A 23,162-nucleotide genomic window follows, 5' to 3' on the forward strand; every position below is an offset into this window, starting at 1 on the left:
ACACCAAGAGAGGAAGCCAGGGGCAGAGGGTGTTTAGAGTGTGACCATCCGGGGGCCTACTGCACAGGCTCATTGGGTACTGGGGTGACTGCGGATCGTGGGGCCTTTGTGTTCCATAGTAAGGTCATGAGTATGGGAAGAGACTCCTGACCTTCAGGGTGACAGCTGCTGGCGGAGGTCAAGGCGAGGGGGAGGACCAGGCAGGAGCACATGCCTCAGCTGAGATCCTTTCTTGTGTGTGTGTGCTCTGCTGGTGCGTTCGGTGTGTGCACTTACACTAGCGGTTCCCAGCCTTCCCGACGCCACAGCCCTTTAACACAGTCCCTCATGCTGTGGTGACCCCCGGCCGTAAAAGCATTTTTGTTGCTACTTCATAACTGTAATTTTGCTACTGCTATGCGCTGTAATGTAAATGCTCATGTTTTCTGATGACCTTAGGCGACCGACCCTTGTGAAAGGGTCGTTCAAACCCCCACAGGGGTCTTGAACCACAGGTTGAGAACTGCTGGTTTTTACTTGCTTAAGTGTGTGTGGAGGCCAGAGGTCAACATGAGGTGTCCTGCTTGTCTGCTTCCCAACTACTCTCCACTTTTATTCCTTTACTTTTATTTATTTGCTGAGACAAGGCCTCTCACTGAACCTAGACCTCAGCATCGGACGCTGTCATGCCGTGAGCTCTAGGGGTTGCCTTTCCCTTCCCGTTGCTGGGTTAACAGATGTGTGTGTGCCTCAAATAGCTTTTTACATGGGTGTGGAGGCTCCAAAGTCATTCTCAAGCTTGTATGTCAGCCGCTCTGCTGGCTGAGCCGTCGCCTCAACCCCAAGTTTTCATTCTTGTAATAGCGAGAGGCCAAAGGGAAGCATAGTGTGAGTGAGGTCTGGGGTCAGATCTTGGACAGGCTGGGACAGGAATAGTGTGAGTGAGGTCTGGGGTCAGATCTTGGACAGGCTGGGACAGGACAGCAGTGAGCAGTCACTCCCAAAGCTCCCAGCACTCAGGCACGCCGGTGCGGCTCCCGGTTCTGACAAGCGTGTTTCTGTCGAGGCTCACATGGGGGAAGTGGGTAAAGCACATAGGTAGGGTCTGTACACTCCAGCTTTGAGATTCCCTTGAAAAGTTCATTATTCCGAAATAAGTCACCCTTATTTTGTTTTTTAGAGGAAGCAACCAGAATGTCACCTTTTGTGAGTACATGGATGCCTGGCATGTTTGTCTCTTAAGGTTTGCTATGTGATTAAGTTTTTCCCAAGCCCGGACCCACCAGACCATTTCCTACTGGAGATGCTCTCTGGGTACAGTCTGTGTTGGTTCTCAAGGCTCTCTGTGGCAAGGCGGCCCCTCCCCGCTGTCCAAAGCAGTGCTGTGGATTCATGCCTCATGGGTCAATAAACCATCGATCTTAGGCCGTTAGCACAAAGGGGATTGGCGGAGAGCAGCTGGGGACTCAGTGGGGCAGTGCCCAGAGGCTTTCAAATCTCCCCTGCCTGTTTGGAAAGCGCTTGGAATACAGCGGATATTTGTTCACGGACAGGGGCTGTCTGGGGTCTTTCCACTTACTTCTTGGTCTTGAACTTTGTAAAACACACCCCCAGTCCTTTCCCTTCTCAAGTTCCGTTTTTTGACTGACTTGACCTTAACATTTGTTGAGAGACAAGCCCTTAAAAATGGCAGTGGGGCCTGGAATCTTCCAGGGCCAGTAAATGTTTATGGGATGGAGGCATTGGTCGGTCCTTCACCACAGGAGGAAACAATAAATGGAATGACTTGCCTCTCACCCGCTCACTCTAGGTTGTGTTGGTGGGGGTTGGGTAAGCAGAGAGGAGGGCGAGGAAGGGGGCCCAGGGATATTGGGGCCAGTGTGGCTTGAACGCCCTGGAAACATGGAGTCTGGGGGTGTTGTGGATGTGGTCTGTGGGGTCACCCTGCTCTGTGCACTGTTCAATGCCCAGCCGTCTTTTAGGCCTCCACACGCTAAGAGTCCAACCACCCTAATGTAAGCCCCCTCGACTTGGCTAAGCGTCTTCTGGGTGAGGGGAAGCCCGTCCTCTCAGCTGGAAGCCACTGTCTGGGGGGGGGGGATTTTTCAGAAGCTTAGAAAGCTAGCTGCAAGTTGGCAGCAGCCAGGCTGAGAGGGGATGCCACACTCTTGGGGGTAGGGTCACTTTCTGGCTATAAGGAAGGAGTATTGCAATCAGAGTAGAGCCACTGCTGGACTCGAGAGGAGCCCCAGAGACAAAGGTAGCGGGAAGGAGACACCCTGACGACCACTGACCAGACATTCTCTCTCTGGAGTCCAGCTAGACGGCCCTGTTCCCGCTTCCTACAGGCTGAAGTTGCTTAAATGAGTACCAGGACTGCTGGGTGCCGGGACCCATTCCACAGTCACGAGCTCTCGTCCAGCCTCCCAGGATGAGGCTGGGTAACCAGTCTGCTGATCTTTTCAGATGGACAAGATGGGCTTCAAAAACTCCTCACAGCAGGGAGGCCACCTTAGGCCTCCGCTGGAGTTGAACCATGGTCGAAGCTCGGCCTAGCCGCTCACCTGTTTCTCTACAACCCATGAACGGTTTGTTCACCTAAAACACGAGTGAAATTATCAGAAGTGACATTAACCCACAGTCCCAGTATCAGGGTTGCTGGATAAATGGTTTGCTGGTGTACTGTCTGGGTGTGTTCTCTGTGGCCGTTTTCAGTCCATAGTAGCCTGCCAGTATGGCTTCATCAGATACTGTGGTAGTCAAAGCCTGCGTGTCTCCTGCCTGGTGTGCCGTGGCCTTTGTGGACTCCTGTACGCTGTTCCTGACCTCTGTGTACAGATGTCCTCTGGGTGCATTGTCCTTCAGGGACCTCCTCCCCATCTCAGAGCATCTCCTTCCCTTCCCAGTTTGGTTGGACCTGTGTCTCCTCTTATGTGAGTCCCCTACCCCAACCCATGGCGGTACTCCACTCCGCCAAGTGGCCAGGTCTCTGTCCCATCCCTACAGATTTCTGGAGACTTTTTCATAAGCAGCCCAGCTCTGAGGTCCACTCCTACCCCTTCGTAGATCCAAGACCATGTTTTGAGCTCATGGACTTGGTCCCATCTCTAGAGTTGACACTGCTGCCTGTACCCTGGGGGCCAGGTTAATAGGAGGGGAGAACAGATTAGTGCATGCTTCTGCGGCCAGGGGCCTCAGCTGCTGGCCTCAGTGTGACAGTATGGGCATGCACACATACAGCTAGGGTCCCAAGCATGGGGCCAGTGCCCTACATCTAGGGCACTGGATGGAGGCCGCATGCCTGAGCAGAGAGATACTGGCTCAGACAGAAGCTTGCCTGTGTTACAGGGCACCAGGCAAAACAGGAAGTTGGTGTTATCACACTGGGCTGATCCTGTTACACTAGAAAGTTACATCTTGGCTGATTAAGATCTGCCATTGGTCAGGGCTTTTAAAGAAACAGGTCTGGGGACCAGCATGAGGGGAGTCCCCTGGAGTTCCCTAGAAGGTGCTGCTCTGCTTGGCTCTCCAGTCACACTGGATCATAAGCACCCATCTTGCTGTATGCGACGGTCGGAAGGTGTGCTCTGGCCTGTAGCCAGCCGTGCCCATGGAAGACTAGGCAGGTTGGGGCTGGCTATCGGGAGCCATGTACAATGATTAGGACCTTCTCCCTCCCCCCTTTGTGTTTTCCTGTATTGCATACGTGTAGTTAGGGAGCTATGCGTGTGTGATTTGGCTGCACTCTGTGCGTGGGTAAGTAGAGCCTGAGCTAGCTCCCAAACCTGCAAACACAGCAATGTACCACTGCAAATGTGTGCAGAAGGCTGGCTGCGTATTTTCGACGTTGTTCTGTGTTTATTAGTACTGGGGAGAGGGCCCAGGGCCTTGAACCTGCTGGCCAATCAGTGCTTCATCTCTGAGCCGCGCCCTCAGACTCTCAGCAGTCCACAGACTGCCTGGGGTTTCTCCTTAACCCCCGTCCCAAAGGTCGGGCTTTGAAGACCCAGCTGAAGTTCACATACCACTCTGCTGCTGATGCAACCAGCAGAGTCCTTCCAGTGTCTTTCCCCCGGGCAAATGTTCTTGACAATAACCTAAGAGAGTCAGAAGTCCTACCCTCCAGGTGGAAGTAAGCTGGATGGGCTTCTGTCTGAGCCCTGGGCAGAGCATACACTGCTCAGAGACTGGGGACGGCTGTCTCCCTGGTCAGAGTACACGCAAGACACCTTGAGTGCCATTAGAGTCCAATCTACATTTGATCCTTGGAGGTGACTCAGGCCACGTGGACCTGAACCCTGGCAGACCCTTCCTCAGTGGGTGGGGTCTAGCCTTTACCCTATTGCTGCCTGTTTCCATGGGGGATGCTGAGACAGGGCCTGGGTGCTTCTTCTGATGGATGGGGGAGGTAGGAGATTTCCACAGAATGCTTTCTGGCCAGCGTGTGCTTGCTTGTTTGTCAGAATTCACCGATCGTGGGCATCACAGCTCAATAGTGAGCAGCTTGTGTGTATTGGGGGGAATCGGTGCCTCCCTAAGTGTTCAGAAAGGACACACCAGGCCAGCACCTCCTGTGTCCTGGAGAGGATGCGGCTCTATTCAATGAAGGCCTCCAGCACTGTCAGTAGACAGACTGTAAGCAAGCCTTCCTGGCCTCCTCTGCTACCTGGCCTATTAGAGCAAACATGACTGCTCACAGCAACCGTGATTACAGGACAAGCCTCACCACCCTCTTTGCTGGTCAGCATCCTTTGCAGCTTGAACCGGCCTTGGGCTGTTAATCTAATTAGCAGACACGCTAGGAAACCTGCATGACAGGCTAGGAGCTGGTTCAGGAAAATATTTTGCTTCCCTACTGAGTGACTGACGAGCAAACAAAGCTTTGTCTTCTTCCTTCCTTGCCTTGAGTGTGGTTCTATGAAGACAGACGCGATGGTGCGGTGTTGTGGCAGCTCTTTTGTGGCCACGAGGCCTGAGGGTTAAGAGCCGTTGTGCAAACAGTGGCAAAGCGAAAAAGACAATAGTAACTGGGGTTTTTGGTGATGTGGCTGAACTTCTGGATTTAACTAAAAGTTTTGGAGAGAGACTTGAGGCTTGGTCACATGCCCTCCCATGAGTCAGCTGGTTTAGAAGGTAGATAGATCTTACCACATAGATGGGTGGCAGGAAGTCAGCCTCTGGTCCCCTGTGGCTGTGCTGGGGATGCAGGGGTCTTGTGGCTGCTCTTTGGGTGCAGCCAGGTTAGTCATAATAGTAACAGTCAAGTTTATGTGTGTCCCATACCCTCCTGGTGAGCGTCTTGGTTCACAGTATCTTATTTTTGTAACATATACCCAGGAACACTTGGAGCAGTGGGTGAGATGTAGGGATCCCCTTCCCTTCTCTGGGTCCCCATGTTCCCATACCTAGTGGTCATCGCTATCTGCTTCTAAACACGTAAATTTGTTTGCCCATTGGTTCTTAGATCACTGATTGCAGGAGCCTGCATGGGATGGGGAGGGCCCTGCTTGGAGTCCTATGCGCCTGTCACCAGCCTGGCCTGTGTGCAGTATGAAGAGACTCTTCTTAGCTCCGGGGTGGGTCCACAGTGTTTCACCACAAAGCCGGGACTAGTGTGGACTCAACAGGGATCCCTCTGCCTTCAGTGCTGGGATTTTAGTGGCCTGTGAGCACCACCGCCAAGCCAAGCAAGACTCCACAGGCAGTTTTAAAAGTGCTTTGGTATTTCAGACCAGGAGTTTGAGTGTCATTTATAAAAATGTGAGCTTGAGACAAGTGAGGCCCTTGAAGACTTCCAGTTTTCACCGAACCATCTCCAGCCATCTCCACACCAGGAGTAAAGTCCAGCACTCTGTTGTCCCTGATTGGTCTGGAGCCTGAGGTCAGCTCTGCAGAACACTCTTATTTTGAAGGGGAGATGGAGCCTGTTCCTCTCTGAGACACCTGCATCTCTGGGGCTAATGAGTTTAGGCTGATAGAACCCAGACCCCAGGAAGGATTATAAATTCTCATGTGATTTGATTTGCTGCTGGATACCTGAAAGCAGCTGTGCCTGCCCAGCTGACCCTGCAGCCCCAGCTGCCTGGGGGCGGTCTGGGTCTCCCCTGGCCCAATGGGGAAGGAGGAGGAAGCAGTCCACTCCCACCTGGGCTGTGTAGCTAGGACCTGCTTCTGCCACATTGTTGTCTGCACTTTTCACTGCAGTCCCTGGAGTAGGGGCCTCTGTGTGGCTTTGTACCACAGGGGGAGCTGAGCCTTTTAGACAGTGGGCTAACTTGTCCTGAGTCCCTGTCCGTGGTTGGCGGAGGCTGTGTCCCATTGGGCGTTCAAGCCACTGGGATCCACACTCAGCTTTCTTCCTCAGAGGAGCCATCGTCCTGGGCGCTGTGGGATGGTACCCAAGCCCTCCGCCACCTTCGCAGGGACGCTGCCAAGCGCCTGGCAGAGGAGGTGGGCGGAGCAGAGGTTTGCCGAGGAGCAATGGCAGCCATGTTTGAAGACCTTCGAATGTACCCGAGGCTCCGCAGATGGCATGCTTCCCAGGGTTGTCAAAGTGGGGTCCCCTGGCAACACTGTCCCTCTTGGGAATGAGCTAGGCCCAACCGCAGAGCTGTTTGGCCATCAGCATCTAGGGGGAGCCATCTTGACCCTCCCATGGCCTGGATCCTTAGATCCGTATCTGGAGTAAGAGCCTCAGCGTGCCTGGAAGGTGGAGCCAGGACTCATCCTAGCTCTGACCCACAGCGGAGACTGGCTTTCTGTTTCTGCAACAGGGCAGTAGATGGGCAGCTGTATTCCAGATGGGAGGGATAGAGGCCATGAGTGGGCAGTGATGATTCCTGCCTGCTAGGAAGGGGCCCAGGGGCTAAGGGCAAGGAGCAGGGCCTTGCATGTGTCACCTGGACACATCTGACCACTGTCTCCACAGTGACGCTAGCCATGCTTCAAGGGACCCTGTGACCTGAGCAGGCAGGGGTCCTTCCTGCAGGCACAACCAGGAATGCCAGTTTTCAGGGTTCATGAAACCCATACATGAGCCTCAGACCCCAAGCTGTGTGTGTGTGTGTGTGTGCGCACGCGTGCGCGTGTGCTCATACACATCAATGTGAATTAACCAGAGGTTAACGTCCAATGTGGGTCCCTTTCCCTCTTAGGTTTTGAGGCAGGGTCTCTTACTAAACCCAGAGCTCATCAGTTCAGCTGGACAGGTCAGCCAATGAGTGTCAGGGATCTTCCCATCGCTGTGCTCCCAGCACTGGGCCACAGACACGTGCTGCCATGCCCAGCGCTGATGTGGGTGCCGGGGATCCAACCATCCCCCATGCTTCCCTCACAGACATTTTCCCTACAAAGAAAGCTATCTTCACAGCCCCTTCCGTGGGCTTCTTCTCTCTTGGAAGACAGCCACCCAGTGTGGGATACCCTACACACACCCTCCTCCCCACTTCACATCAGCTCTACACAAGCAGGATAACTTGGAACAGGCGTGTGTGCGTGTGTGCGTGCACGTGTGTGAGTGTGCGTGCATGTGCGTGTGCATGTGTGTGTGTGTGTGCGTGCATGTGTGTGTGTGTGTGTGTAGCACCAATCCACAGGGCTTCCCAGCTGCACACGTGTGCTGGGCAGGGAGTCCAGAGGCCACAAGTGGCTGTTTAAGTTCAAATTAACTACAACAACAAAAGCAAAGCACCCAGCCACAGTGGCCACATCTCAGGGGCCTGGTGGCCACATGTGGTCCGTGGCTACTGCCATGGGCAGTGCCCATGGATAGAGGCCCATCCTGAGCCATATGTAGGTCAAAGTTGGGGGGATGCTGGCAAGTTTGTATGACATGACCTACTGGAAGAGAAAGAGGGCTTCAGAGTGATGAAAGGCATTGGGGTCCCACCCAGCTGGCTGACAGCCCAGATAGGGACCAAGTCCAGCACCCTTGACCTCTGGTTAGCTCAGAGGCTCTCAGCATTGCACGATAACATCTGGGAGACATTGTGGAATAAGCCTTCAGTCCTAGCGCTTGAGGGATGGAGACAGGGATCAGGAGTTCAAGGGTATTCTTAGCTACACAACAAGTTCAAAGTTAACAAGAAACCGCATCTCAAAAAGTCAGAAATGGGCTTAGGGATGTAGGCCAGTGGTAGAGGGCGTGTCTAGGAGGTCTGAGGCCCTGGGTTTAATCCCCGTCTTTACAACAGGTTAATAAATAGGAAAGAAAAAATGAGAAAATGAGAGAGGGCTCTCCTTGAACTTGTAGGCAAGTGGCCCTCTTGCCAGAGCTCCTGCAGTGACCAGGACCCCAGGCATGAGCTGCCATTAATTCCCTTGTGCCATTCTGCAATTGGAGGCTCTGCAGTGCATTGTGGGGTGTGGAGACGTTATGACCTCAACTTACTGGATTCTGGTAATGGTGTCCATGTGTATGACACCTACAGACACATCAGGTGCTGCTCAGAGTGGAGGGTTGCAGAAGGAGTCTGGGACAAAGCTGGCCTGTCTGGGAGAGACTGGTTTAGTGGGACATTATCACCCTCACCCTGGGGCCAGAGAGCCCTGGGTACCCTCACCCTCACCCTGGGAACATGAACGACAAGTCAAGGCTGACTACTGGCTTATGGCGGGAGGAAGGCCCTAGACTCATGGACTGTCTGTGCTCTCAGGTTCTTTTCATTCTGGGTCTTTTTAGGCAAACAAGTGGCCGAGCCCTGGAGAGATAATTAGACCCATCTTTCCCCCTCTCCACCCCAGCCCAAACCCTCAGCTTCACCCGGTTCACAGTGGTGACATTGTTCAAGCTGTGCTGCACACATGTGGACAGTAAAGTGTTTAATCTTGCAGCAAAGACCTCATTCCTCAGCCCTGCCTCCGTCCCAACATCTCTGTAGGCTGCATGCTAGGACAGAAAGACACCCCAACCCCACCCCTCAGCCCCCCACCCCAATGCCAGAGCAGCAACCCCGTGTTCAGAAGGAGAGCTGGTGTGTGGACTCTGGAGGCCTGACTGTCACTACAAATACTTGATAAAGTTCCAGAGCCAAGCGTCCGTGAGATGGACGTGAGTCTGTGGGGAATGCCATGGGCTCTAGCTCAGGTGCCTCCCAGGACAAGGCCAGCTCTGCTTCCGCGGGATGCGGCCTGGCCCTGGCCTGTGGGCCTGAGACAAACCTGCCTTGCAGCAGGGTCTGAGGATCAAGGATGTAGCGTGTGAGACAAGGGTGAGGCATGTAGGCTGATGGGGTGGGGGGGGGCGTATGTGTGTTGTTTGTGAGGGGTATGTGGGGTGCAGGTGTGTGCGATGTGTATGTATAGTGTGTTCGTGGGGTGTATGGGATGTAGGTGTGTGTGTGTGTGTGTGTGTGATGTGTTTGTGGTGTGTATGGAGACTGGAGGTGTCATCTCTCAGAAGCTATTCATTTTATTTTTTAAGACAAAGTCTCACTGTGGCCAGAAGCTCAGCAATTACGCAAAGCTGGCAGACCAGTGAGCCCACGGACCAGTGAGCCCACGGACCAGTGAGCCCACGGACCAGTGAGCCCACGGACCACCTGTTTCCAACCTCCCAGTGCTGGGGCTACAGGTGCATGCCACCATGTCCGGTTTTCTCAGACTGCTCACGCCCACCCATCTCATAACCATTTCTGGTGACAGATGGAGAAATCGGGGCACAGCGGATTCTTGGTAAAACGGGCAGCGGCTCTGGCCAACAGCGGCGGAGTTGCAGTTCCTCTTTATGTGTGAGCCATCATGTAGGTGCTGGGAATTGAACTCAGAACCTCTGGGAGAGCAGTGCTTTTACCCGCTGAGCCAACTCTTGATAACAGAATTAACATATGATTCATCCTCTCCTGGTTTTGGTCTCCACCCAAAAGAACCCAAAGCAAAGTCTCTAGGGACTGCCGCCACATCCGTTACATCCGTGCGGACAGTGGTGTTTGTCACAACAGCCGGGAGAGAAGCAATCCAAATCCCACAGGAGGACGAATACACAGCAGGGTTTATCCGTAGGATGGAAGAGTATTCAGCCTTGAAAAGGGCCATTCTGGTTCCTGTTATAACCTGATGAGTGGTGAGGACCAGTCTTGGGACAGATTCTGATAGGAGATCCAGGGAGGGATGCAGTTCACAGTGACAGGTGTCAGGAGTTACGCAGTGGTCTCGAGTGCCGGGTTGGGGGGGGGTGGCGACTGAAGCAAGTATTTCGTGGGGACAGAGTTTCACTTTTTCCAGGTGAACATTCTAGGTGAACCAGTCTCGCACAACCCAATGGCATGTGCACATGGAGCAATTGCGTGTTTTGTTGCCCACATTTTCTCAGGTGAACATTAAAGTCTAGCTACTGTTGAGGGCTGGACAGATGGCTCAGCAGTTAAAGAGCGCTGGCAGAGGACTCAGGTTCAGTTCCAAGAACTCACCTCAATTAGCTCACAAAACACCTCTAACTCCAGCTCCAGGGGACCCAAACACCCTGGTCTTCCATGCGAGTGAATACTCACATACAAACACATACACACACGCACCTCAAAACAATAACAAATCTTAAAAATCATCAAGCAGAGGGGCTTTGACATTGTCTGGCTTAGAGGCCACATTTGGGCTACACCCACTCCTCTCTGGTACTGCCTAGCCGGGTCTCAAATCCAAGCCTAGGCCTCCACGAGCACTGATGCGGTGCATATGGAAACTGTTTCCATGAAAACTGGCTCCTCTCTCCCCCAGGAGCAATGTGGACGGCCTGGCCTTGCTGGTGCGGCACCGTCCTGTTAGCGGGGACACACTTTCCTCTAGAGTCCCAGGGTTTCTTGGTTTACCATGTACCTTCAGTGCCTTTCTCAAGCTCTTTAATCTTGCCCTTCCTAGACATCCCCCCTTCTTCCTTCTTTGCTTTCTTTGCAGTTTAAGATGTGAATGCTTCAGTCACCATGGCCGCCTACAGCCACACTTCCTCACCATCATGGTGAGGAACTCTAATAAATAAACTCTTCTTCTAGCATAGCCTGTCTTCTGAGGCCCTCATCACAGCAACAGAAATGTAACTAATGCAGTGTCCCTTTTTGTTTGTTTGTTTACTTATTTATTTTTGCCTCGTGAATCCTTGTTTTTCTTTGGTACGTGACTCTGTCCTGGTGTTGTGATGTGAACCCACAGGAATGTCCTGTTGTCTGTCCCAATGGGCCAGGATGGAGGGGACTTAGTACTGCCCATGAGCCGTTCGATGAGGAGGGAAGAGGTTTGTCTGTGGTGACGGTGGGGGATTGCTAGGGCAGAAAGGGATGGCGGCTGTTTGGCCAAGGTGAGGCTGGTCATGCCTGGGGCGGTTTATGAATGATTTAGGGACTGACCTGTCATTGGTCTGTGAGTCCTAAAACTGGAGGCGTCAAGAGAGGACTGGACGCATGAACAAGAGGCTCGGGGAGACATGCAGGTATGAGAGAAAGCTGTCTGTGTGCCAGGGTCGTTTATGTGCACGGTTGTCTCCATGTTGGAGCCATTAGCATGTAGGCGGTCATCTGTAGGTGGGTCATTTGCATGCAGGAGCCATCTGCCTGTGGGCTGTCCCCATGTCCTGGGTAGATGAGCTCTCCCGGGAGACAACAGAGTGTGAGGAGGCCAAGCCTGAGCCTCGGGAATTCTTGCAAGGTGGACAGAAGTTGGGACGGAGAAGAGTGGTGGGAGTCGGGGCCGCCCCTAACGGTTCTCGGTGAAGGAGAAGAGAAATGACCCAAAGCCTGGGGTCACAAGCTGAATGCTGCCTCCTGGAAGCCAGCAAGACCACGGATGGCCGTTTATGTCCCAGATGGCTGCAGGGTGGTCTTTAGTGACTTTGCTTGGGTGGGGATGCTGTTGGGGTGTACACTGGAAGCTCCTTCCTGGCGTGAGCGGATGGGGTGGTGTGGGCATTGGTACTGGCTGTTCACTGCGGGACAGGATGCTTCCTCCTGAGCCTCAGGCCTCCATGTGGCTTCACCCTTCCCTGTCCCCTTCATAGGACCGTGTTCCCCACCCCCACCCCACCCCCGCCACAGCTCATGTGGCATGTGCTCATTCACAAATCTACACTTTGGGTTGCTATTGCTGTGACAAAACACCATGGCTGTCTTAGCCCGGGTTTCCGTTGCTGTGAAGAGACACCGTGACCACAGCAACTCTTATAAAGGAAAACATTTAATTGGGTGGGTGGCTTACGGTTGCAGAGGTTTTTTAGTTCACTGTCACCATCATGGCGGGGCATGACTCACGCACAGGCCGCAAACGTGAATGTGATGGTACAGTGTGAATGAAGTCTGTTAAACAGAGGACTCACCCCACCAAAATGTTCTCACTGTCGCTGTAGACATACGTGGTAGTGAAGGTCCGGGCATGCTGTTCGCCGCCTCTGCGTCTCGGTGCCAGCTTGGCCATTGCTGTCCTGTGCTCCCTCCCTCGGGTAGCTTGGGCCCTGGGCTCCTTAATTTTACTTGCCAATGACTAGACTCACCTGGGACACTGGGAAATCGTCTAGATCAGGTTGGCCTGTGGGCCTGTGTGTTGAAAGGCCAAGTCCTCTATGGCTGTTGGCATTCCATAGGCAGTCAGGCCCTGACCACATAGGAATGAGGGAAACGAGCCAGCCGGCAGGCACTGTGGGTACATCCATTTCTCTCTGCTCTTGCATGAGACCAAGCCCTTGCCTTTGAGCCCTGTGCTGTGATGGACTGTAATTGTGACCTGTGAGCCAAACAGACCCTTTCCTCTCTTACGGTGGTGGCGCTTTGGTTTAGGGTGCTTTATCTCAGTAACAGAAATGAAAGGACGCAGGTGGGCGGAGCTGGCAGAGGACAGGAATGGCCAGAGGCTAGGTCCTGCCTTGCCTCCTTACCCTGGGGTTACCTCCTCAGGCTCTTTTGATATCCAGGAGACTGACTTCTCCCAAATGAGCCTTTCCTGTCCTCTCCTGTCAACAAACCCGAGGGACTGGTGGCACCTCTGATGTCTTTGTTGTGTTAGCTAGCCTTTCCCATGTGCTTGCATAGAAGGGTGAGCTCCTTGGGTTAGCTACAAAGAGTGGGCAGGAAAGCCCCGACGTCAGGAGGCATGTGGAGGGTTTCTGGGGAGTTCTCTCTGGCCAGCTCTTGATCCCTTTTGGTTCAGGGTGGGCTGTGAGCAGCATGGTATGGCAGCTCATGGTATGCCTCTCTTCTGGGAGGTCCAGAGCCTTTGTGTAAGCAATTGAACCCTCCTGTGGCATTTACACCACAGGAATTGACAAACCCTGCTGAGAGCCAGTCAGAACACAAGCCCACCATCTTTGATTTTTTTAAAAGCATCCACAGTCATTCTTCTATGCAGACTAGGGGCCGAGAACCACTGTCCTATGCGGTCCCAGGACAGGCCTAGCAAGGTGCATGTTCACCAGTGACAGTTACTGCCATAACATTATCAGCCACTTACGTAAATTGGGTCCCTCACACAGCATGGTCCCATTTTCCACATGGTGAAACTGAGTTTCAGATGATGGGGTATCAGGAATCTTTGACTGCCACAGTGCTACTTAGTGGCCAAGGCTGGATTTGAACCCAGTTCTGAGCTTCTGGTCCTCCAGTCTGGTTGTGGTCAGGGTTCTACTTTCCCCAGCAAATTGGATGTAGAGCCATGCTCTTGTTGTTCAAGACGGCCCTGGGTCTGAGCCTGTGACCATCAGGTCCCCAGTGTGTCTGTCTGGGATGGAAGGTTTTCACAAAGTTTGCCTGCCAAAGGCAGCGTCCACCCTGCTCAGGTCAAATGCATGGGCAGAGATGAACCAGACACTAAACGTTTTCCGTGCTGGTGTGTTCTCTTCCCCTCCAGTGGAACACGACAAGGAATTCTTCCAGCCCCGCTACCACCACCGGGAGTTCCGGTTTGATCTGTCCAAGATCCCCGAGGGGGAAGCCGTGACTGCAGCTGAATTCCGCATCTATAAGGACTACATCCGGGAGCGATTTGACAACGAGACCTTCCAGATCAGGGTCTACCAGGTGCTCCAGGAGCACTCAGGCAGGTAGGTTCTGCCTTGTGCCCCCCCCAGTGGGATGGGCTGAGGGTGGGGTGGGAACAGTCCTGGTGGCTTCCACTATTGGGCCTTAGCACAAATGACCGGCTTAAGGTGTGTGATGTGTATGTTCCTTTAAACTATGACCCTGTACAAACTTGGTCAGGGATACTGGGAGGTCAGGAAGCCTGGGAAGCCTGGGTCTATACCTCTCTGCACACGATTACGTGAATAGTCTAGGTATGGTGGTGTTCAGGGAGCAGGGGGAGGGGGAGGGAGGGCTGGTGCTCTGAGCCCTGGGTGATGTCAGATCACCAATGGAAATGGCCATTTGTAATTAAATGCTAAGGGGGAAAAAAAAAAGAAAGAAAGAAAGAAAAAGAAACGAACCGAAGGAAACAGCCAGAGAACTCTTGGCTGTCCGTGAGTTGCCAGGTCAGGAACCGAAAGTTTGTTTTGAAAGACTTTATTTCTGGAGCCTGGAGAAAGGCAGCGCTCAGAGATGATGGGGGCGGTGCCTCAGATACGTTCCAAAGTTCCCTAACAGCCAAGGTGACCTTTCTTTGCCTCTGGGCTTTTGTATTCTGAGGCTGTGGGACTTTTATTGTCCCCACAGACATCGCTGCACAGAAGTTAGTGGGAGAATCTTCAGCTAGGATGTGAACAGGGACAAGGGAAGCCTGGGCCAGGCTGCTGTTGGGCAGCTCATCTTGACTAAGGAAACAGAACTTGTGTGTGTGTGTTTCTACTGTCTCGAACCCACGTGTCACTTCATCTACACACTAGCACTCTGAAGTAAGGAGTCTGTGAAACGGACGGGATTGAAGTGTCCTTACACCACCACAGAGGGCCAGACAGAGAGAGACTGGGCCCCGGTTTGGGAACTGGAAACCAGGCTTCTGGTCTCCAGCTTTTCTGATAATGACTGAGTGAAAATTGAGTCTGATGGTACTCTGCTACCCAGGAGGAGCAGGATCTCTTAGTGACACCCTGTCTCAAACTGAGAGGTAAAATAGAGGTCTAGGGACGTAGCTGGGTGGTAGAGTGCTTGCCTAGCATGCACGAGGCCCTGGGTTCAGTCCTCAGGAAGGGAAAAAGAATAGCAGTAGGTGGAGAAGACGGCACATGGGATAAAGCTGAAGAGAAGCAGACGGGGCTGTGGGACTTAGGCGTCCTCCCACCACTGAGTCCCCGGCAGCTTCTTCGGCCCCGTTTCTCTTCCCAAGGAGGAGCCCACCATCCTCTCTCTCCCGCTTCTAGGTGGGACCAATTTGCTCAGCACCTCCCCACCCTGAATCTTTCAGACCCATAGTTCCGTGCCTCACCTGTTTGTGGCCTGTGAGTGTGAAGTGACCTCCATTCTGCTCTCTTGGACAGTACTGTGGGGGTGGCCTCAGGGGCAACCGGGACAGGTCCGTTCTCTCAGGCGGCCAGGCTTGGTGGCAATCACCTTTACCCACTGAGCCATCCTGACACCCCACCTTCTGGCCTTGTCTTTATTCGGGTTCTGGGGAATCAAAGCCAGGTCCTGGTGCTTCCAGGCAAGCCCCTCCCTGACGAGCCACCTCCCCTGCCCTGCTGTCTTCTTCTCACTCAGATCATGTCTGCCTGAAGTTCTAGAACTGTGGCTGGGTTACACACATGTGTGCACATGCACACCCACACACGACCTTCACAAATGTCACTGGGCTTCCTTCCCCAGCCACGGAGGAGAGGGCTGGTGCCCATGCACTCACGAAGGCCTCTTACCAAACCGTTTTGATCCTTGTCACTCTGATGGGTGACAGATGGCATCCTGGTGTGGCTTTAATTTATGTTTACAGCCCTCACTGCCCTGCACCAAGCTCTGCCCTGCATGGCTTTCTTGCAAGAGAGAGCAGGAACAGGAAGGAGCGTGGGTGGCTGGGAGCAGGGAGGCAGTCATGCAGATCAGACGCCCAGGTGTCCTGTGGATCGGTCCCCAGGCCCAGCCTCACGAAGAGGACACGGCCCATCTGGAGTTCCAAGCAACCGCTGTTACGTGGGGACTTTGTTACTCCCAGGACTCTGGTGTGTTTGCAATGCTGAAATCGAATCTGGGTTCTCATGTAAGCTGGGCAAGTGCTCCACCACTGAGCCACCCACCCCAGGCCAGCAAGACTCTTAGCCAGGCCATGTGTCTGATCTTTCTGGAAGGCTGATGGCTTAAGGTAAGGCACATACCCAGAGGTTATTTGCCAACAAGTGGGGCATCCACCTGTGTCCAGGACTTGTAGCTGGTCTCCACCTGCCTCTCAGAATGCCTCATTGAGAGGTCCGACTTTTAGAATGTAGTGATATCTAGTGAGTCCTGCCTAGCCTACCTGGGATGGCTGACTGGCCATAGACACACTCTTCTCCCTGAGGGCAGCTAAGGGCCATTTGGTCTGCAGGTAACCTCTGACCCCGAGCCCTCCTGATACCACAGTTTTGCATGGTGTTTTTCCAGGGAAGGGGATGTCTCTGTCCCATGCCTGTGCACACCTGCTTACCCTGCATTGGAAGGTACTAGAGGCCCAGAGAGACCCACAAGCCCAGCCAGGCAGCTTTCATGGACATCAAGGCCATAGCATCGATGAAACAATGGACTCCATGGTTTATTTGTCAGCTACTCTTGTGTGCATACATGTCAGGTGCATACATGTCAGAAATAAATGGGTGTGTGTGTGTGTGTGTGTGTGAAAGACAGACAGAGAGAGAGAGAGAGAGAGAGAGAGAGAGAGAGAGAGAGAGAGAGAGAGAGAGAGAATGAAAGTCAGGGAAAGTTCTGGTTGAGGTTCATCCGAGTTTCCTAGGATGCCACGGTAATGAAGTCCCACAAACGGGTTGGCCCAGAACAGTAGGACTGGATTCCCTTGTTATGATTAGTTTTCTTGCCAACCTGGTCCCACTGCTGCATCAGCTCCAAATAACACACAGAGATATTGTATTCGATATAAAGCTGTTGGCCTGTTACTAGCATTTCTTATTGGCTAGCTCTGTTTTAAGTATTAACCCATTTCTATTAATCTAAGTGTTTCCATGTGGTCTTGGCTTACCGGAGAGAGGGTCCAGACCTTTTACTCCTCTTGGTCTCTACATGTTGAATCTCTTCCTACCTCTCCCTGAATCTTCCTTGTCTCCTAGTCCCGCCTATCTTGCTTTCCTATTGGCCAAGAGGGCTTTATTCATTAACCAGTAAGAAAAACATATTTACAGAATGACATCTCCCATCATTCCCTGGAGGCTTTGACTTCAGAACTAGAGTCAGTGAGGCCTGTCCCCTCTGAAAACTGTGCATGTACGTGTGTGTGGGGGTGGAGTGGGGTGTGCAGGTGTGTTCATGAGTGTGTGCTCACACCTGTGTGTGCTGAGGTAGCTGTCAGTGGCTCAGCCTCTTTGCACGATCCCAATTCTCTTACCTGGGTTCCTGCTGCGTCTCCTATGGCATGAAAAGGTCCATGCCACTTTACTGTGAGTATGTCTCCTGCGTATGTCTACAGAAACACTAGTTCTGAATGAGGATGGTCCCACTGACAGATCTGGAGATTAGGACTGGAATCTTTTTGGGGGGGGTACAGTTCTACTCACAGCAGGATGACATGGAGATGTGAACTCAGGAGCAAGTGGGTGAACAAGCAAATGGCTTGGAGCTGCCGTGGAAGGTGGTGCCATGATGGGTGTCAGTCACCAATGTCCAGCTGAGCTGAGGAGGTTTGAGTGACAGGGCAGAGGAAGAGGGTCTGTGGGAGAACTACGGTGTCATGAGGCAGGATGGAGAGAACCGCCCTTGCTGGGATGGGAAGGACCACGGGGGCCTTGTGTAAAAGATAGCTTTGTGCATCTTCTACCCTCCCACTCCCGAGGTTCGGTGATGGAGCTGCCGTTTGGGGAGGTGATGACGTGTGGGTTGTCATAGTTTACAGAAGGGCACATGGTATCGGAGTCTTCAAATCCCTGGCATGCTGGTGTCATGGGTGGCTCATTGCTGAGGGCCTGCCGCTGGGGGGTGGGGGGGGACGGGACACCTTGCTGAGCAGAGGAGGGGGCTCAGAGCAGGTGGGAGTGTGTGGCCTGGAGGGAGCAGAGTTGATTGACAGCAGGAAGGCGGGAATACTCTTCCCCAGCATCACAGACAGAAGCAACGTGGTCCTTCTCCAGGGGTTCAGAAGCTGTAGCTTTAAGTTTGTCTTGTTTTCTGGGCTGCTCTTGAATTGGGGTGCCTTTCTGGACACACGGGGCTGGCTGATCCAGTTTTGAGAGCTCAAATCTAGTGGTCACGACCTCGGAGCCTCAGTTTCCTCCTCTGACAAGGAGTGGACGTGGGGAAGGTTTCCAGAGACCGTCTTCCGCGGTAAGTGCTCACTGAATGCTTAGTAATGGTCTGTTTTTCGGCTCAGGGTAGGAGAGGTCCACAGCCCAGTGGAGAGCTTCAGGCTTTCAGCAACTTCTGAATACTTGAATACTTTAAACCTAAGACTCTGCCTGGGGATGCAGGCCTGAGCTAGGTAGAGAAGAATGTTCCCTTTGCATGCCTCCATGTGCTTCTCCTGTTGGTACACGCCTCCTATTTGCCCAGTCCTCTACGGGGTCCAGTGCCTGAGCCTCCCACAAGTCCTGCCGCCACACTGGGCTCAGTGCTTAGAGAATGTAGCTCTGTTGCCACCAGCTACCCAGCTGTTCAGGGCCTGGGACATCTGGCTCTCTGGCAGGCTCAGCTAAGCTCCAGGGGCACTCTGGGGTGCTGGGATTAGCCAGCTGTGGGCTGGCCTCAGCATCTCTCCCCGGTGGGAGTCCTTTCCATCAAGTCCTCTTGGTCTCTTGGAGCTGGAGGCCTTCCAAGGCCTATCCTTGCCTCAAGCCCCAGACAGCTGGAAAGGCGGGAGAGGTGTGCCACCCTTGGCCAGCTGTGGGAGAGCCCGGGCTCAGAGGTGGGCCTAGAGGGGGTGGCTTGGTTGTGGAGGCTTTGCTGGATTGATGGGGGAGGATCAGGAGCTTAGCCCTATTTCCTGGACCCTGGGCCCGAGGCTCCCAGGACCTGAGCTCGCTTCTGCTCTGTTGGTTTCATCTGCAGGCGAGGGGTCACACCAGGCACGCCAGCCCAACCTGTGCTCTTGCCGGGAGCTTTCTGGCCTGCTCCTCCTGCCCTGGAGGGCCATGCTTGCACTGGGAGCCCCAGGAGGCCAGGCCGTGTCACCACCAAGGTCGAGATGTTGTCTGCAGCTGGATGAAAAATGTCCCCTGCTCCATCACTGTTTCGGCTGCCAGGAGGGTGACCTCAGTCTCTGCAGTGCCAGGACTTGGTTCAACCTCGGCCTGAGTCACTGTGAGGGAGAAGGGGCTGTTTCTGCCTGTCCTTCCAGAGAGAGATTCGGGGCAGAGGAGGCCAAAGGGGTGGCTTACCATCTCCCTCCTCAACCAGGCCTGCTTGCTTCTGAGTGTCCCTGGGTGGGGACAACCGCCTCCCCAGGACATCTGGCTTTTGCCTCCCACCCAGAGGAGGTGACCTGTCCAGGGTGCCCCTGCTGTATGAGCAGGTACTCACCTGCCCACGGCTCCTCCCTGCAGCCGGCTGCAGCCAACCTCCGTGGCATCTCAGCTGCCTTTTCCCCTTCAGGTCCAGGGTGAGCAGGTGGAGCATGGCCTCCTTACCCACACCAGGGCAGGCTGTGCTGGTGTACCTCAGGATGCACTTGGAGGACCTCAGGGTTTTGCTGGGGCTGAGGGCAAGAGAAAGGTCATCTGGTCTCTACACCCCACAGTGGCCTCTACACCTACAGGTGGCCCCTGGCCTCATCCTGTCCTCTGTGGGGACTTTCAGGTAGCTATCACTGTGGTTTTAGGCTCAGGACTTGGTGAGCAGACTCTGGGAAAGTTTTCATATATCCAGGTTTAGGCGGAGGTCACAGGCACCACCCAGAGGACTGGGATTTATCTCATTTTGATATTTTCTATTTGTAGGGTTGCAGTGAACGCTGCACCTCCACAGTGGGCCTTTTTCAATATGACCCCTCTTCCACAGACTGGCTCAGAGGCTGGGGTGACTCAGCTGAGGTCACATAGTCAGGAAGTGGCAGAAGGAGGACTCGAACCCAGGTCTTTGAGACACTCCTCCTGTGTTCTGAGCTGCAGTGAGATTCTCAGCTGTGGCCATGCGTTATTATTGGTTAGGTTGGGCAGGGTCTGTTACAGCTGCCAGCGTGGGTGGGTTGAGCTGGGTGTTGACATTTCTTGAGATAGCCGGCGTGTCCCAGGTCCCAGGCTCTGAGCAGGTGGCTGCCATCCTTTATGTCCTGTCTTGACTGATTCGCTGATCAGATAAGAGGCATGTGGGTCACTCTTGCTTCATCCCTGACTTCTTGTTCCCTTGCAGACTGCCTTTCTCACGGGACAGAGCCCCATTGGTGATCCAGACTCTTGACTGTCCATTTTGCTGGCATGGGGAAGGGATTAGCTGGGAGTGGGGGTCCTTCCAGAACCCTCTGGCTTCTCCCTGCTACCATAGGCCTATGCACAGGCTTTTGTGTCTCCTGGCTTCTACCTCTTGCCACTACACCTCAGCCCCAGGGCATGAGCTCGAGATCTGCGCTGCCTTAGCAGTGGGCAGCTGCTGGCTGTAGTACCAGTGATGTCCTGGAAGGTCACAGGAGGGGCTGTGGGTAAGGGCCACCTGGGCACCTCTCCTTGAGGACCCTTTCTCGGGGCGCCACTCCAGAGCCTGGCCCTGAGCCTTGGACAGGGTACAGTGGGTGCTTGGTGCTGCTTGGCTCCCCTCAGGGCTCGTTCAGTAATTTGCAAGGATCATTCTGGAAAAAGCTTGCATTCAGTGCCACCCGGCAGGGCAGGACAGCAAGCCACTGTGTCCAATCTAGTTAGTTCTGGAAAGCCGGTCCTGTCCTGTGTCCTGGAGCCAAATGCCCACTGGCTTCTGTAAGGTGTACGGTTTCCTGCCCGCCACCTGCTCTTGTTCCGCCACCAAGCCAGCCCCAAATAACACACTGAGACTCTGTATTTGATACAATACTGTTGGCCCGGTTACTTGTTTCTTATCGGCTAGCTCTGCCTTAATTATTAACCCATTTCTGCTGATCTATGTATTTCTCTTACCGGGGAGCCGGCGGCATACTGCTTTCTTCAGACTCTCCATCTTGACTCCTCCTTACTACTTTCTATTTCCTCCTTGTCTCCTAGTCCCTCCTATCTTCCTTTTCTATTGGCCAACAGTGCTTTATTATTAACCAGTATGAGAAACGTATATACATAATGGCATCTCCCATCATCTCCTCTTTTCTGTTTAAATAAAAAGAAGGGTTTTAACCTTAACATAGCAAAATATATCACATAACAGTTATCAAATAAGAATCACAGTTAACATTATTTAGTCCATTAACATTTAGCAAGATTTAAGAAAACATTCCATCATCTATCCCATCTTTGTGTCTAAAGTCTAACTTATCTTTAATAAAACTATAAACTTAACTATCTGTCTTCAACTCCCTCAAAGACCACAGAAGGATAATATTGAAACTCTAGAAATGACAGAGACAACTCACTGCCTGGTCACCCAAAGTTCTTTTGTAATCTTCCATCTTTAGCCCATAGGCCATAGTGTGTCTGGCAGACTCTTTAGCAATGCAGGAAACTTTAAACTGTCTTCTTGTATTGGCAGTTTATCAGTCATTTTTTTCTATATCCTGCAGACTGTCTGGCAGATTCTTCCATGAAGCAGGAACTCTGTAGCAATGTCCATCTTGAGACAGCAGTCTATTTTCTGTGGGTCCTGCATGTCCAGTTTATACAGCACAAAGTCAAACAGTCCAGACAAGAGCAGTATCTTGTCCACATGGCTAGTCTTGCCATATTGAAAGCAAACTCCAAAACGAGTTTCTTCAATGTCCATCTTCTTTTTTGGTGTAGGTGGTATTGCCAAGAGCAATTATGTCTCACTGTCACGAAAACCCTAAACCATTTTAAATGCCATATTCTGTAGGTCTTTGAAAGGTTTGAAGAATGCCTATCTATCTCAAATACATCTCTGTGTATCTTGAAAACCTAACTAAGTTAACTCTAAGCTTTGACTATCATAGGTAATTATCTATAATCTGTACTACATTATACAATGTTTCTGAATGAACTATATAAACACAATGCCTAAACAAAAGGAGAAATATACACATCACAAAATTGACCTTAAATTGTATCAATAAATGAAAATCCATTCCAAAACAAAATAATCATATCAATACCATAATTCCCTTTTTACCTTTAAAAATAATCGGCTGTGATCATTACCCATTTATAACCAACCATTTAAATGAAAACAAACATTTATAAACGATATTTGGGAATTTGGGCGTCGTTCTTTCCAAACTACTTCCTGCTGATAGGGGGCGCTGTCATGGGGGATCCTAAGAAGATGCAGAAATCTTGGCTGTAGTCTGCGAGGCTGCTTTGTCCAAGCTGTTTTGAATGTTGGATCACCAGCGACTCTGTTTCAGGGGGCCTGGCTTGATCAAACCACATTAGTCTGGAAGGAATCCACAGCTTTTTAATTTCTGGGGGAAACAAAAATAGAAATCCTTTTCCCCAGTAACTTGTCCTTAAACTTAAATGTTGGAGTCAAAGCATTTTTAAAATATATAAATTGAATTAATCCAGCAGTATTTCCTTCAACAGTTGTTGTTTCCTCAGCAGTCAAATGATATAAAGACAATGTAATGCCATACAGTAACCAGATTCTCTCTGAGCTTTTCATCTTTATGTGGCTTTATTATTACTCTGTTTTTTTTACTTTTTATTTTTTGAGACAGAGCTTTTCCTTGTAACTCTTATCTGCCCTGGAATTTACTTTGTATACCAGGTTTACTTTGCAAATCACAAGAGATCTGCTTGCCTCTGTCTCCCAATTGCTGGGATTAAAGGTGTGTGCAACCACACCCAGTTCCTCTTTGTCTATTTAAAACCATTTTTTTTTTCATGTCTACGTATATTTTAAAACACACTGTAAACCTTTAGAGGTTTTTCTTAATATGAATCTGTCTTTACTGTAAATCTTTATCTTTGTCTGACCACAAGTCTTTTATCTGGTAAACAACAACATTGCTAAAATGAAAGTCATAGCTGTGTCAGCCGCGGTTTACCAAAGATGGTGGTGGGTACTTTTACCGCCAGCATGGAAAGCTGT

At 52.1% G+C, this 23,162-nt stretch overlaps 1 protein-coding gene across 1 annotated transcript in view; it reads left to right on the forward strand.

Annotated features, from left to right (window-relative positions):
* Bmp7 (bone morphogenetic protein 7) overlaps window positions 1-23,162 on the forward strand; it is a 71,837-nt gene that overhangs the window by 9,833 nt on the left and 38,842 nt on the right. The window contains exon 2 of the mRNA XM_051185316.1: window positions 13,798-13,990. Within this exon, the coding sequence (XP_051041273.1) occupies window positions 13,798-13,990 (193 nt within the window). The remainder of the gene's footprint in view (window positions 1-13,797; window positions 13,991-23,162) is intronic.

Source organism: Phodopus roborovskii, unplaced genomic scaffold (genome assembly GCF_943737965.1).
Source record: "Phodopus roborovskii unplaced genomic scaffold, PHOROB, whole genome shotgun sequence".
Taxonomy (NCBI): Eukaryota; Metazoa; Chordata; class Mammalia; order Rodentia; family Cricetidae; genus Phodopus; species Phodopus roborovskii.